General features: G+C 39.7%; 1 protein-coding gene across 1 annotated transcript in view; it reads left to right on the top strand.

The window, feature by feature from the left end:
• The window catches only part of LOC132144049 (polycystin-1-like), a 78076-nt gene that overhangs the window by 32636 nt on the left and 28243 nt on the right, over window positions 1-17197 (top strand). The window contains exons 12-20 of the mRNA XM_059554773.1: window positions 65-342; window positions 4224-4988; window positions 6848-6979; window positions 7070-7245; window positions 8680-8795; window positions 8895-12544; window positions 13647-13799; window positions 15153-15293; window positions 16563-16851. Of these exons, the coding sequence (XP_059410756.1) occupies window positions 65-342; window positions 4224-4988; window positions 6848-6979; window positions 7070-7245; window positions 8680-8795; window positions 8895-12544; window positions 13647-13799; window positions 15153-15293; window positions 16563-16851 (5700 nt within the window). The remainder of the gene's footprint in view (window positions 1-64; window positions 343-4223; window positions 4989-6847; window positions 6980-7069; window positions 7246-8679; window positions 8796-8894; window positions 12545-13646; window positions 13800-15152; window positions 15294-16562; window positions 16852-17197) is intronic.

Genomic DNA, 17197 nt, shown 5'->3' with positions numbered 1-17197 from the left:
ATTTTTTTTTCATTTATACTCAATTTTTCTTATGATAAACTGATTGGTTTGTACTCTGTTTCAGATTGCGGTGACCTGTGCGCCCCCATCACTGTGTGTCAGGCCCCGGATGGGTGGATCAACGACACCTCTGTCCCACCAGCAGTCACAGCGTGTCCAGCAGGACGTCAGTACTGTCCGTTCACTGAGCGCTGTCTGCCCTTGGCCAGCCCCTGTCATGCCGGGGGCTGTGTCAACTGTTCTGGGGTCAGTCCTCTGCCTGTGGGCACACAGTACCCAGAGTACAGACTCGTCGGGGAGGTGCTGATCTCCCTGCCGGCCGGACCCCGCTCCAACATCCTGGTGAGTCTGACCAAATGAAGACCTGCACTTCATCACAACCAGAATGGATTTCATCTGAAATCTTAAGAATGAAGAATTTAGCAAAAACAGTCAGGAACATACTTTTTAGTTTAGAATAAAGAAATGAACATGTCTGTATCATTCTGATTTCATGATTTAATTCCAAAAAAAAAAAAATGTTTTTGCAAAAATTAAGATTCTTTTCTTTTTATTATTTTTGACAATAAAACCCATATTTTCTCAAAATTCACATTATTGTAATGCACAAAATTCCTAATTAACAGTTTTTATTTTAAACTGAAATTATTTAACATTGTTTTGGCTCATCGAAATAAATCTGAAACTATATATAAATATTATATGAAAAACGTGTGAAAAAAATTACGAAAATTTGAAATGTTGCCTTGACAACTAACTAAAAAAAATTTAAGTACTAAAATAAAAAAACTTTTAAAAAATACTTTACGCTTAATATTAGAAATATTTCTAATATTTCAACATTTCTACAATTTAAACCAAAATTAAAAAGAAAACTTAAAATTAAACATTTCAAATATTAATAAATACCATAGTAGTGTATAATGCTAAAATAACTTTGTTTCTCATTAAATTAATGTGAACATTTAAAAAGAAATAAATAAAATAAAATATATCTCATAGGAATAGGAATATAGTATTTATTACATTTCATTAATGAAAATTAAAATGTGACTAATTTTTGCAATGCAAATAATCTTCTAAAATACATTCTAAAAATAAATTTAATTTTCTTAATGCAAAATATAATTTCTTGTTTTTTTTCTGTAAATATGGATCTTGAAGGGTTTTATAAGACTCCAGCACTGACTGTGATTCTCTTCTGATATGTCTGGATCACAGACCATGCGTCCAGCATGCTTGAGCTTCAGGATGAAATCCCAGAGCACTGAGCTTTTAATGAGAGGTTGAGTGTGTGTCGACTGCTTCCCCCTCCTTCAGTGCGTTCTTTCTAAACGGAGCATTTGAAGAGTAAATAAGGGGCGGCTCAGAATGTCCTCGAGTGATGTTCAGATCACAGTTAATTATTTCCACTGCCTCTCTGCTGCCTGAAACCAAGTCCTTATAATGACCCTCAGTCTGTCTCATAAAGAAGTGTATTACAGCGAGACAAGCTTCTCCACAGCTTTCTTTTGGGGCTGTTTTTGTGTGTTTTCTGTGGTGTTTGTGGTCTGTTTCGGGCACTGTGTAATTCCAGAGGTCATGACCTTATTAAGGGTAATCACTGCTCCCCTCACGCTAACTGCAGTGTTGCCTTGTGGTCTGGTTTTTCGCTCTCAGTAGAAAACTTTTTATAAATGTTAGGATGTTACTGCAAGCGCTGTTTTGAAATAAAAGATGATTTTTTTTTTTTTGAAAGAAGTCTCTTTTGCTCACCAAGGCTGCATCTATTTGATCAAAAATACATTTAAAAAAACAGTAATATTGGGAAATATTATAACAATTTAAAATAACGTTTTGTCAAATCTGAATTTTCAGCATCATACTCCAGTCTTCAGAGTCACGTGATATTTGAGAAATAATTCTACAACCCGAATTCCGGAAAAGTTGGGACGTTTTTTAAATTTTAATAAAATGAAAACTAAAGGAATTTCAAATCACATGAGCCAATATTTTATTCACAATAGAACATAGATAACGTAGCAAATGTTTAAACTGAGAAATTTTACACTTTTATCCACTTAATTAGCTCATTTAAAATTTAATGCCTGCTACAGGTCTCAAAAAAGTTGGCACGGGGGCAACAAATGGCTAAAAAAGCAAGCAGTTTTGAAAAGATTCAGCTGGGAGAACATCTAGTGATTAATTAAGTTAATTGATATCAGGTCTGTAACATGATTAGCTATAAAAGCTTTGTCTTAGAGAAGCAGAGTCTCTCAGAAGTAAAGATGGGCAGAGGCTCTCCAATCTGTGAAAGACTGCGTAAAAAAATTGTGGAAAACTTTAAAAACAATGTTCCTCAACGTCAAATTGCAAAGGCTTTGCAAATCTCATCATCTACAGTGCATAACATCATCAAAAGATTCAGAGAAACTGGAGAAATCTCTGTGCGTAAGGGACAAGGCCGGAGACCTTTATTGGATGCCCATGGTCTTCGGGCTCTCAGACGACACTGCATCACTCATCGGCATGATTGTGTCAATGACATTACTAAATGGGCCCAGGAATACTTTCAGAAACCACTGTCGGTAAACACAATCCGCCGTGCCATCAGCAGATGCCAACTAAAGCTCTATCATGCAAAAAGGAAGCCATATGTGAACATGGTCCAGAAGCGCCGTTGTGTCCTGTGGGCCAAGGCTCATTTAAAATGGACTATTTCAAAGTGGAATAGTGTTTTATGGTCAGACGAGTCCAAATTTGACATTCTTGATGGAAATCACGGACGCCGTGTCCTCCGGGCTAAAGAGGAGGGAGACCTTCCAGCATGTTATCAGCGTTCAGTTCAAAAGCCAGCTTCTCTGATGGTATGGGGGTGCATAAGTGCATACGGTATGGGCAGCTTGCATGTTTTGGAAGGCTCTGTGAATGCTGAAAGGTATATAAAGGTTTTAGAGCAACATATGCTTCCCTCCAAACAACGTCTATTTCAGGGAAGGCCTTGTTTATTTCAGCAGGACAATGCAAAACCACATACTGCAGCTATAACAACAGCATGGCTTCGTCGTAGAAGAGTCCGGGTGCTAACCTGGCCTGCCTGCAGTCCAGATCTTTCACCTATAGAGAACATTTGGCGCATCATTAAACGAAAAATACGTCAAAGACGACCACAAACTCTTCAGCAGCTGGAAATCTATATAAGGCAAGAATGGGACCAAATTCCAACAGCAAAACTCCAGCAACTCATAGCCTCAATGCCCAGACGTCTTCAAACTGTTTTGAAAAGAAAAGGAGATGCTACACCATGGTAAACATGCCCCGTCCCAACTATTTTGAGACCTGTAGCAGAAATCAAAATTGAAATGAGCTCATTTTGTGCATAAAATTGTAAACTTTCTCAGTTTAAACATTTGCTATGTTATCTATGTTCTATTGTGAATAAAATATTGGCTCATGTGATTTGAAAGTCTTTTAGTTTTCATTTTATTAAAATTTAAAAAACGTCCCAACTTTTCCGGAATTTGGGTTGTAATATGCTGATTTTTTTTTATGCTGTTTATGTTTGTTTTTTAGGGGGGACATACATTTTTTTTTTAATGACTGCTGTCACTTATGATCAATTTAATGCATCCTTTAAATAAATATCTCAATAAATCTAACTCTACGTTTTTGAATGGTAGTGTGTATATAAGTCATGTGAAAGAACCAGTTTGAAATGAAGTGATAAATGGCTTAGATTTATGTACTGGTTTTGCTAAATAATGTTAAAATAAACCACTTTAAATGAAAAGGATTCATTTTTAATGCTGCAAGTTAACCATCACAAAGCTGGAATATACAACATGAAAAATGAATGCATGCTAATGAGTACATTTAAGTTATTATTAGTGTTTTTAGTGAGCATTAGATGACTCAGTGTTAATCTAAATGTAAAAGTAGGTCACATTTGCATGCTCCATTAAATACAGAAAATAATCATCCGATAACCGATATGGTAACAAGATATTGTGCATTTCTTATTGTCTCAGCTAGTAGGGAACAATAAAATGTGACAACAAACAACATACAGCTATATACTGTAGCTTTTTCTTTGAAAAATAGCTTGTTACTAGAAAAGCACTTATTCAAGCACTTGTTATGCCACACGTTTATGAGGATATGAAAAACCTTGATGGACAGGTTTGTAATTTGATGCAATAGGACAGGTTTCATTGCCTCTCACTCTCTGTCCTGCTCTCACTCAGGTCCAGGAGGACATAGAGGAGCTGTTAGTTTCCCCTGGTGACTTCATCGCCCTGCAGCATGACGCCGGACCGTCAGGCCTCCTCCAGTGCTCCCCTGAGCCCTCTTCGCCATGGAAACAGAGCGTGCTCATCCAGAACCGCTCCGATTGGTGGGACACAAACGAGACACTGCAGGTGGATGCGGAGGGCGGCTGGGAGGAGGGTGTGGTGTGCCAGGTGAGGGTGCTGTACGTGGGGCAGAACAGCACCTCACTGCAGGGTCCCTTCCTTCGCTCTGGCCTCCCTCAGCTTGGCGACTACACTTTGGAAGTGACATCCAGTGATGAGGATTTTCCCGTCACCGCATCCTGTCCCATCCACGTCGTTCCACCTCTGGGCCCAGCCGTGATCTATCCCACCAATCACAACGGGACGGTGTACTTCCTGCCCAATCAGACCTGGATTCTTGTCATGGTCCGCTCGCAGCATGATGCTCTGATTGGCCAAATAGGAACCAACGAGACCGTTCCCTTTCACGATGCCTGTCCGGAGAACCTGCTGGAAAAAGTGTCCGAATGCAGGCAGCTAGGCCTGTACAACGACACCATGTTTGCATGGTTTGACCTCCAGCTCGGCTCCACACCGGAACCGACCAACGTGTTGCTTCACATCCAGAGCAACGTTACCAAAGCCTCGCTACAGATTCAGGCGAGGGTGCAAGAACCTCTCCGGGGGCTCGTAATCAAACCCCATCCATCTCACAGAGTCCTCATGGAGTCCGTAGTGGTGAGTGACATCCTCACTGATGAGAGAAAATAATTAAACCTGGTAGTTTGCTGTTTTTGGGCTGGTTTTAACTGGTTTCTCAGCCTGACGAGTCCCCAAAATGGACCACATTAGGCTGGTTTAAACCGTTGTTTTAACCTTCCAAACAACTACAAAGGATTGTGTATTTATTGCTAATATTTTAAAAACCATTCAAATCAAGATGTTTGCTTTTAAACTGGATTCATATTCTGACATGTGCCCATCTAAAACACCAAAGTCCACCACATAAGGCTCATTTGAACAATTTTTCCTGTGTGACTTTACTTTCTAAATATATACTATCCAAGGCTAATGTATTTATTGTTATTAACAGGTGGTTCACTTTTTTTTTTTTGTCTGGGTGCTGGTTTAAACTGGTTTCCCAACTTGACAACTCCCCAAAACCCCTTCAAATCAGTTTAAACAGACCACATTACACAGATTTAAACTGGTTTCCCAACCTGACAAGTCCACAAAACCTTTCTAAACCAACACAAAAAAGAGCACATTAGGCTGGTTTAAACCATTGTTTCAATCTTCTAAACAACTACTATCCAATGATTATGAATTTATTGCTGAGATTTTATAAACCATTTAAACCAAGACAAGAGGTTTGCTTTTAAAGAGGTTTAAACTGGTTTCATAGTCTGACAAGTGTCTAAAACTTGTCTAAAACCATCTAAACAAAGCAGATTACCACCTTGGGCTCTTTTTAACCATTTTCCAGTATGCATTTACCTGATAAATGTGTATTGTCCAAGTATAGTGTATTTGTTGTAAATAGGTGGTTCACTGGTCTTTGTACTAGTTTACACTTGTTTTTTGGTTACAAGTGCCCAAAAGCCATCTAAAACCATCAAAGCAGACCTCCTAATCTACTTAGGCTGGTTTAAGCCATTTTTAGCATGAATTTACCTTATAAACATCCATTTTTGTTCACAGATAGTGTATTTATTACTAATAGCAGGTAGTTCGCTGGATTAAATTGGTTTCACAAACTGAAATGTGCTCTAAACATGTCTAAATCCATAATATCAGACCAGCTAACCACCTTAGGCTCGTTTAAAACATTTAACAGCAGTTTTAATAAATACTTAAACCAGGTGGTTTGCTGACTTGCTGGTTTGAATGGTTTTCTAGCCTAAAAAGTCCCCAAAGCCTTCTCAAACCCTTAGGCTGGTTTAAACCTTTTTCTTTCCAGCATGACTTTATCATCTACTGTCCAATGAGAGTATTTTTGAGTATTTTTGCAAATATTCAGGTTTATGTGCTGGTTATCCAGCCCGATAAATGCCCAAAACCTGTCTAAAACCATCAAAACAGATCGGATAATCACATTTAACCATTTTGTCACCATGACCTTACCTTCCTTCTACACATCTACTGTCCAAGGATAGTATATGTATTGCTCTCATTTAAAATACCCGTTTAAATCAGGTGGTTTAATGCTGTTTTTTGCTGATTTAAACTGGTTCCCCAGCCTGAAACCATAAAAGCAGATCAGCCTAACCACCTTAAGCTAGTTTAAGCTTTTTTGTCAGCATACTGTTCAAGGAGAGTGTATTCATATTTTAAAATATTTAATGCTAGTATTTAAAAAAAGTGCTTAAATCATGTAGTTTGGTAGTTTTAGGCTAGTTTAAACTGGTTTCTAAACAGCCACTGTTCAAGGACAGAGTATTTATCGCTGATATTTTATGTTGATGTCTGTGAGACAGAAGCTGAAGGTTTCACGCTGTTCATTATCCACCATATCGCCTTTGTTATGGCCCTGACCTTCATCTTTAATGAAGTTATGAATTATTTGCTTACCTCCTTTTCTCTCTCTCGTATTTCAGAGTTACATAGCCTCTGTGGAGGGAGGTACAGACCCGTCGTTCAAATGGACAGTGGATGATAAACCATACTTCACATACTATAACAGCATGTTGAATATCATCTACAAGAACGCAGCAGTGTACAAACTCACGGTGACTGGTTTTCATTGAACTCAGACCGGTTTATGTAAAGGCCTTACTGATTCTATCAGCTTGGCAGCTGACCCATCTCTCATTTCTTAGGTAACAGCTATGAACCAGGTCAGCATGCTGACAGAGCACTTCAATGTCACAGTAGACCACATGAACCCGATGACTGAGCCGACGGTCTACGGAGTCCCCAAAATCGTGCAGCAGGGTTTGCCCCTGAACCTCTCTGCATCAGTGAAGATAGACATGGCAGTGGATGTCACCTTCTGGTATGTTCTATGACAGTGAAGCTCTGATTGGTCAAATTAAATATTATATTCATAGTCTAGATTCATCAGATTAATTCTAAACACTTTTGCCAGCAAGGTCATTATGAAGAACGATTTACAGTTTACAGTTTTTTAAATTGCTCATTTAGAAAGCATACAGTTTTTTTAATGCAGTCTTTTTAAAATGCAGTAAATGGAATTAATGCCGTAATTTACAGCCTGTGATTGATATTGCCATTAAAAATAGAGCAATCTTAGCAAATGATAGATTTTATAAAGAAGTCCTAGAACTGGGATCGATTGAGATGAAACACCCAATTACAATATAATCAGTTCCTGATGGGTAAAATCAAGCTCTTTCAATCATCATGGAAGTAAAATTGGTTGCGAATGTTCTCTTTAAATAACTCTTTTCTTGGAGAGTTTAATGCATACAGTCTGCACACAAACATTTTCTCTACGGCTTCCACCGCCTCAAATAATCCCAGTCTGCTCCCCTATAATGGCACTTTTCTCTAGATTTACAGTCTGTGGTTAGTGCAGAATGCTGACAAGTATTTTCCCTTCAACGCCGAGCATAGAAAGATTTCCAAAGTTTCCATTCCATCCCCCAGCAGCCTGCTGCGTACCACTGGAGATGTCTGCTTTATTTATTTATTTCATGGATTTCTCTACTCACTGTCCAAAAAAAGTCAGACAAGTATTGTAGGGCGATTTCTGCTTTTATCTCGTCTGCTCAGTATCTCTTGAGTTCAGCCCGCTGCTTGTTCAGTCAATTGTGATACCTGATTCTCCTTTGGGTTCAACTTGTATAGAGAATGTGGGGATAAGATGGAGCAAGAGATGAAGGTGTATCGCCAGGAGCCGAGGCGATGATTCAACAGCAGCTCCACCTCTCCCTCCCGCAGCGATGAGTCAGACGGCGAGATTTGCAAGAAAGAGCTTTTATTCCCTCCAGCTAAAAATATCTTCAAAACAGACCTGCCACCTTGCTTTTACAAATTCCCGAGGCACCAAAAGAGACTCAAAGTTGTCTTTCCCCCCATCCTTTAGTCCCCTTCTTTTATACTGCAATAAGCTTTATCTTTAAAGCCACCATGAAACCAGACTTAACTTAATATATGTTCCTGGACTTACTGTGCACAGTGTATCATTCAAAAGGGAAAAAAAACTATTTGTAATGCAAAAAGGAATTGACATAATTTATTTTTCAACTCCTCGCCAACCACTGTCCAATGCCTGCTGCTACAATAAAGTACTGTCTTACATGAGGTTGCAATACATGTTAACTTTAAGACTAAAAATATTTTCAATGAGGTCATGGTTTAACATTCCTAGTGACTTGTGCAATTAAAATCAAGACAGTTGTAAAATAATGCATGTTATCAGGCATGTAGTGTGTGTGAGTTAGTTTCAATGGTTTTTATGTCACAGGTGGAAGTTTGGAGATGGAGGAAACCGTACACATCAGGTTAAGCCCCCTTACAATAACACCTCTAGTTACCAGGTTGTGGTTCGTGATGATGTGGAATACATTTATGCACAGCCAGGTAAAAAAATATTATTGATTTTATCCAGATTTTTATTTGTATTCATTATTTTTATATCTACATTGATTTATAATTTTTTTTTACTCATATTTCTTGCAGGAGAGTACACCTTATTGTTCACGGCTTCCAACCACTATGAGAACAAGACATGCAAGGTCAATGTATACGTCTTTAGCATTCTGACAAATGTGCGAATCGAGATTGACTCACCCCCACTACATGCCAAAAAAACAGCTGAATTTGAGGCCCACCCTCTGCCGTCTCCCTACGGTATCATCTACACCTGGAACTTTGGTGACAATTTGAGTGTACAGCAAGGGCGTGAACGTAGGGTTCCTCATGTATACGCTCACAGCAGTGTCTACAATATCTGCGTGAATGTCAACAACACCATTAGCTGGACAGACACCTGCATGGAAGTTATCGTATATGAGGATGTTAAGGGCTTGGAGGTGATGTCATCTGCTCCCACGGAATGCAACACTCCTACTGTTGTCACGGCAAGCCTGGAAGCAGGCAACAATGTAACTTGGAGCTTTGACATGGGTGACGGAATGGTGCACACGGTTATGGAGCCCAAAGTTGAATATACGTACAGAAAAGATGGAAACTACACTGTAAATGTCACCGCAAAGAATGCTGTGAGCTCTCAATGGGTAACCATACCTGTGGAGGTGTTTGTGCTACAAGTGTTATTGCTAGAACCTCCCGGGTGCATTCGGGAAAACAAAGAGGTACTCTTCCATGCATTTGTGTCAGGGAACCCTTCAGGACATCAGTACGTGTGGAGTTTTGGAGATGGAAGCCCCAACAAAACTCAGTATGGAATGTCGATGATAACACACACGTATGTTAAGAGTGGCGAGTACAATCTCTCACTACTTATGTCAAGTGAAGCCAACAAGGCAAATTTTTTCAGAAGGGTCTGCGTCCAACCTGAACTCACAACAGTGTCTTTGTTTCCTCTGAGAAAACACATCAAGCTTGATGAGGAGAGCAGATTTACAGTAGCTGCCTTCCCAGAATTTAACTACACCTACCTATGGGATTTTGGGGTACTTGATTCGAGAAGTCCGGTTCGAGGTGGTAAGGAGATGGCCTTTACGTTCAAGAATCCTGGGGAATATCTGGTTACGGTTACTGCACTCAACAACATCTCCTGTATTAATGTATCTGTTTCAGTATTGGTGCAACAATCTGTCAGTTTTTTGTTGATCAGCCATAATGGAGATAAAGGGAACAGTCTTTCCTTACACCAAGACTATGCTTTCAAGGCATTTTCAGACTCTGAGAATGCTGTCTACATCTGGGATTTTGGAGATGGGACTCGACTTAATGGCACAAACGTATCACATGCTTACAATTCCTCAGGCAGGTTTAACATAAGTGTTACAGGCAAGAATGAAGTGAGTGAGACCAAAAATGAGACTTCTGTTGTGGTCTTAGCCCCAATCACAGGATTGTCAGTAAATGCTAGCCTTGTTAATGTCCCTTTGAACACTTCTGTTTACTTTGAGGCACACCTCGACCAAGGAGATGATGTAAGGTACTCTTGGATTCTTTGTGACCGGTGCACATCTATCCAAGGCACTCACACCATGTTCTACACATTTCGCTCCGTTGGGACTTTCAATATCATCGTTACTGCAGAGAATGACATTGGGACTTTTCAGTCAAGCATTTCCATCTTTGTGCAGCGTGAGTTGGAGGGCTTGCAGATAGTGGCTGATGAGCTTATTGAAGGATGCTGTTTTGCAAGCAACCGTCTCCTTCACTTGCAAGCATCACTAAAAGAGGGCACCAATATGACCTTCAGCTGGAACCTTCTGAGGGAACATGAAAAGCCTGACTACAACCTCACGGGCAGGACCATAGACCTCAACTTTTCCACCCCTGGTCCTTGTGATGTCATCCTCAAGGCAACCAACTTGCTTGGCCAGCTGGCTGTGAACAAAACGATTGAGTTTTTGGATCCTGTAAGGGAGCTGGTCCTTAAGATTTCACCAAACCCTGCTGCAGTAAATGCCATGACAAATATGACAGTATCTGCAAGTTTTGGAACAGCACTTCATTACAAATGGTGGGCAGATGGTGAACTGTTAACATCTGATGTGTCCTCAGTCATGCACTGTTTCAGAAGGCCGGGTCTGAAACTAGTTAACGTGGAGGTTTCCAACAAAGTCAGCTCAGAAGTTGTGTCAAAGTGGATCAGCATTCAAGAACCGATCTCAGGATTGACCTTCATCTCCACAAATGTTACAGAGAACTTTGTAGCTTCAGGGGACAATGTTACTCTGCGTGGAGAAACACAAACGGGATCCAGCATTTCGTGGATGTGGCTATTGCCAGACAACATAAAATCGAACCAGCGCACCACTTCCTACATCTTCCCCAAACCGGGAATTTTCACTGTTGCTTTGAACGCCACTAATGATATCAACAGAGAAACATACTCAAGTGAATTTAGTGTTCAAGACCGTATACAGGGTCTGGAGCTCAAGGCCAGCAAACAAATTGCTGCCGTTGGTGAAAACGTAGAATTTACCATCACTGTCTCATCTGGAACTTCTGTTCATTTCATCCTGAGCATTAGTGGTGATGCAACTGTTGTTCTGACCAATCAAACCTACATCCACCAGTTCACAAGTGTTGCCAAGTACTATGTCAACCTTACTGCCTACAACCAAGTTAGTTCAGAACGAAGGACTCTGCACATTGAAATCATGGAGCCTGTGACCAAGTTGACTATACTGAACTGCTGTGATGCCGCTATACCTGTTGGTGTACCTAGGGCTTATGAGGCATCCACATTGACACGTGATCCGCTGACCATTCTATGGACCTTTGACCTTCATCATGGTCTTAAGATTTCTCGGGTTGGCAAGTTGGTGACATATGTGCCAGAACAGCCAGGCAATCTGACCATATTCCTTAGAGCATTTAATTCATTAAACGGATTAAATGTGACCAAGGTCATACGAGTTCAGAACATTATCAGGTCAGCCACCTTGGATGCTCAACCAAGCGACACCTTCATAAACAAGACGGTCAGCTTTCATGTGGGAATCACTCCTGTTTCCACTCCAGCGACATATCAGTGGGACTTTGGGGATGGTTCTTCTGCACCTGTCACAACTACACCTTCTCTTAGTCATATCTACATCCTTCCTGGTCACTATGTGGTGCGAGTTAATGTCAGTAACTTGGTGAGCTGGGTTACAGCAGAGGTTAATGTTAACATCTCCGTCCTAAAGTGTGACGAACCAGAAGTTCAGATAATTCAAGCTCCACGACTCGCCATATGGCGTTACCAGCCAACCTCAGTAGAGGCCAATGTGAATTTAAAAAGCTGTGGCCTCTATGGAGTAGAGTACCTCTGGGAGATCCTCACCTCTCCTCGCTGTCAGGATGATGACAAGAAAGGTCCACCACCATCTAAGGTCCGTCTCCCCCCAGAAGTCAACGTCCGGAGGCTCCAAATTTCAGTGCCCAAGATGTCGATTTCTGCTGGGAACTACACTCTAGTTTTTTCTCTGTCCTATGAGGGGGTGCCACTACGGAAGGCAGCGTGTATTCAACTTTCAGTAATGTCCAAAAAGCTAGTGCCAATCATTGAAGGTGGCACATACCGTGTGTGGTCCAAAACTCAAGATTTGCATTTGAGTGCAGAACAATCCTACGACCCAAACCTGGACCCAGAGAACCAGTCCCTGCTCAATTACCACTGGGAATGTGTGAGCACCTCAAAGGTAATCATGATTGGTGTGTAACAGATATCCAATCCTGCTTTGGGAGGGACATCTTCCTGCAGGGTTCAGCTCCAGCACACCTGCCTGGAATTTTCTATTGATCTCTAAGACCTTAGTTAGCTCGTTCATCTGGGTTTAGTTGGGACTGGAGCTAAACTCTGCTGGAAATCATCCCTCAAGGATCAAGACTCTTAACGGTCTTAAGCTGAACAATCTAATTTGAGAGTTTTTTTCCCCTGTAAAATAAACATTGTAGTTGAGAGATGGTTTGAGAGATTGAGTAATTGGCACTAAAACAATGAATAATCAAGTGCTTATATTCACTGAGCTCTTTTAGTCATATTTGAGAGCTAAAAGCTCTTAACAGATATGTGAAAGTGTGAATTTGAGAGTTGTTTGAGTATCTTAGGGACATCTAGTATCAGAGGTTTAGCTTTGCACACAGCAGCTCAGAAAGATAAAATATGTGTAGTACGTGCCCCAAACGTGTATGTTTGGGTGGTGTCTACTTGAGATCAGTTACATAACTAGCAGCGGATAAACTCAGCATTCCTTAGAGATATCCATGCCAGAATATCACAGTATCACAGCCAGAGGGAAGCCAGAGATTCCTGCTTTTTATTAAAACATTTTGTCACTGACAGAAATTCTAAGGAATATTGTATGAAGTATAATGAAATATTTCAAGCACCACTGGCACCAAAAAAATAACACTTTAGTCACAGCTAAAATTTATGAATGTCATTGCATTAGATGATCAGATTAAAAACAAACAAATAAAAAAAAACTGGTGGCATTTATGTAAGCACACTTTAAGCAAAATGCATCTCAAAATAAAAATGTTTAGGTTCTAAATAATAATGCAGTAGATTGCAAAATGTAGATAAAGTACACTTTGTGGGTGTCAAATGTGTATTCGAGATGCACAGTCATGGTCAGTGATTAAAATGCTATTAGAAAACTCATTAGGGAAAGTCATTAAACAACAAAGGTACCAAAACTTGTTTGATGATTATGCTCTTGTCTTGTATATCTTGAGGCAGGTAAATTAGTCGTTTAATTACCATCTGCAGTGATTCTGTCTTTTAACTTCACCCTGCAGGGCCCAGCTCACTGCTCCACTTTGCATTTCGGGTTGGGTCCGAGCGACCCGGTTCTGGGAATCTCTGGTTCTGAACTGGAGGTAGATGTTGAGTATACCTTTCGCTTGACCGTCAGCAAAGAAGGAATGACCCCAGAGTCCACAAACCAAACGGTGAGTGCTCTTGTTGATTACTGCCAGGTTTTCATAGCAAATATGCAGCAAATACAAATATTTCTTGTTATTGATTCTTGTCAGCTGTTTTTCACCATTGCTCGTACAGATGCTTTATATTCCAAAATACATCTCATCACATTTAATTTTTTTATATTTTTAATCTTTTAAATAAAATGTTGGATTTTTTCGTGCATTGAACCTGCATCTTATTCAACAACTACCTGTAGTCCAGTTTAAGCATCTTCAAAGTGCACTGAATAGAGCTGTGTGATATTTTAATGAAGTCATTGTCACTCTTTTCAGTGCAAACATGCCTATTTTCTATGTAAATTAGGCTCATTATAGAATACCAATTATCCACAATCAAAAACTCAGGCCATTTTTGAATGTCGCATTTAACGTCACGCTGTTACAGCCTCATGGAAAGTTGCCAGTAAACAGATTTGAATTTAAAAGAAAAATTTGTTTACAGTTTCTAGGGATCATGGCCACAGTAAATAATCAAATGATGAACAAAAGCAAGTGAGATGTGAAGTCGTGCCTTTTTCTGGGGTGTATTTGTGCTTTTACCTGATATGCATACTTTCAACAGAGAAGTGTGAGCTAAAACAATGCAGTGCATGTAAATAAGCAAAAGTATTTGAGGTTGATATTCATTATTAGCGTTTCCCGCCTTTTTGTTTTGTTCTACAGTATTCAAATTAGTTGATATCATTACAGAATGTTAAGTTGTATTTAGCATACTCTGTATTTGGCTATAATTACATAGATGAACGTAGTGATATAGATGAAACTCATTTCACTCGCTGAATTGAAATGCTTTGACGGGTGCTAAAGGGAATATTTCACGAGATTTAACTTTGAAGGTCTGCTTGCTTCAAGCTCAACAGAGTGGGGAATTTGCCGGTCTCAGTGCTAACATTGTTAATATTTAAATCAGTAGAGAGAATGAGAGATTTTGAAATTAATTAATTCGAGAGATTAATCAGCTTCCATGGTCAACAGAAAACATAATTGCATAATTCAAAAAGCTAGTTCACCCCAAAAATGAAAATTCTGTCATTAATCATTAATCATTAAACCTTCTTTCATCTTCAGAACACAAATTAAAACACTCCAAGAGATTTCTGACCCTGCATAGACAGCAACACAACTATCACGTTCACTTTTAACAATAACCTTACTATTTTTCTGTGCCTTGAACATTTTAGTTACATTGCAGTCTATGTAAAGTCAGAAAGCTCTCGGATTTCATCAAAAATATCTTAATTTGTGTTCACAAGGTGAACAAGGGTCTTGCGGGTTTGGGATTTAATTTTTTTGTTGTTCTATCTCTTCTCCTTGTCACAGGTGTGGGTGCAAAGTGGTCGCATCCCAATGGTGTCGCTGGAGTGTGTGTCGTGCAAAGCTCAGTCTCGCTACGAGATCAGTCAGAGCTCTTATGTGTACCTGGCTGGCACCTGCAATAACTGTCACAGCTCACACAGAGGGGTGAGAACAATCACACTCATGACACACTGTCATCAATCACAGGGTTACTATTAAACCACTGCTGCCTACAGAAACGTGCAAAATGCAAACATAACTCTTCGAGCAGTTTTTTCACAGTACTCCCAGCTGTTTCAGGTAGGTTTTGATGCTCAAGTAGATCTCTGGAGGACATCATGAATCAAAATTTGTTAACTACTAAGTTTTTTGGCGGGTGAAAGTCATAGCATTTTAATTTCTTTATCTTTTAGCTTTCCAAAAAGCATGGAAGGCATGATATAATTTGTCCCTAGGATTAACTCTGTCCTCATACAATCTGAATGTTGGGAATGACATATTTGGATTTTGTGAGTCACTCTTGCCTTATTTATTAGAGGAAACATACCATCATAATTTGTCAAAGAGTGCTGTGCATGGGGAGATAGCGGCACGATGTCATTCTAGAATGCTCTCTCTTTTTTCGCAGGCATTCCTCTTGCCTTCTCATAATGTTTAGACTGAGACTCGAGTGATGTTATGGTTATGGGAACCGGAGGGAGGGGAGACCTCAGTGGGTGTACAGGATGATGTCATCATTATGATGTGTTCCACTGCATTAGACGTTAACGACATGCTAAGCCTCATTAAACATGCACAGACATTTGCTTGGTGACCTAACGGTCAAACACTCCTTCCCCTTGGATTGGTTCCCATGAACCAGAAACTGTAAATATTAGGGTACAATTCAGGGCTTCTTACCTAGTGCTGCAAACACTCGGGTCTGAGATGAGTGCTGATTCAGATTGATGGTGATGGAGGTCACTGCAAGGTTACTAAAAAAGCAGCTTGGAGCTCATTAAAAATAACATAATTTGAAATAAAGCTATAAAAAAAACAGTTTTAATATTAACTATAATTTTAAAATGAGAATACAACAAATACATACAGCTTTTAAATAACTGTATAATGTATAAAATGCAATTATACTTCTATAACTGATTTTAATACAATAATTATTAAATTATATAATATTAATTAGGTTTATTAATTAATTGAATCTGCTCCATCATATAAATACATAAAAGTGGCATGGAAATACAAAATCATTCCTTAAGCTGTGAATGTTTTTGTAACTACATAAAAGTTTATTTGCATATAAAATAAGTTCTTAAATCCTTTATGAGTGTTTTTTACATTTATTTAATAATTAACTTTATTATCAAGAAACTTAAGTTAAAATGGAAATGACTTGGAAGTATCAGTGACGTGTGCGTGGTGTCTGTTTGTTGTTAGCGGTGGACGGCGATGACCGGAGGGAACGAGACGCTGGTGCTGGATCTGAACACCACCACCACGGGCAGCGACAGCATGAACCTGGTCCTGCGACAGGGCATCCTCCGCGACGGAAACTCCTACATATTCAGCCTCCACGTGACCGATGACAGCATGGACCGCGAGGGCGTGGCCTACATCGAGCTCCACCCCAACCTGCCTCCAGCCGGAGGGACGTGTTCTCTGTGGGCCGACGGCGACGGGCCTCAGGTGCACACGCTGCTGGAGAGAGTGCACTTCAACTGCTCAGGTGAGACTGGAGAAGTATTCCATTAATTAACAACCTATTGAAGTTCTGAAATCTGATTTGTACTTTTGTAATATAATAACCATCAAAATCAGGTGGTGATGAGAAAGTCACATAATGAAGTTCACCACGAGCAGCTTTTCCACAAGCTGAAAAGGTCAATACTAATATATATACTAATAAACATAGTTATTTCACAGAAAGAACATCAAATTTGAAATGCAACACAGGGAATTCTGGGAACATCAATTTACGGTTTTTCACTCTAAATTATACATACTTTTTCACACACAAAATGTATTTTATGAAATGTCTATTACAGGTTTTCACCTTACATAGTAGGGGAACT

Source organism: Carassius carassius, chromosome 7 (genome assembly GCF_963082965.1).
Source record: "Carassius carassius chromosome 7, fCarCar2.1, whole genome shotgun sequence".
Lineage (NCBI taxonomy): Eukaryota > Metazoa > Chordata > Actinopteri > Cypriniformes > Cyprinidae > Carassius > Carassius carassius.
The sequence above is the reverse complement of the archived record's forward strand: the minus strand, read 5'-3'. Positions and strand labels throughout refer to the sequence as shown.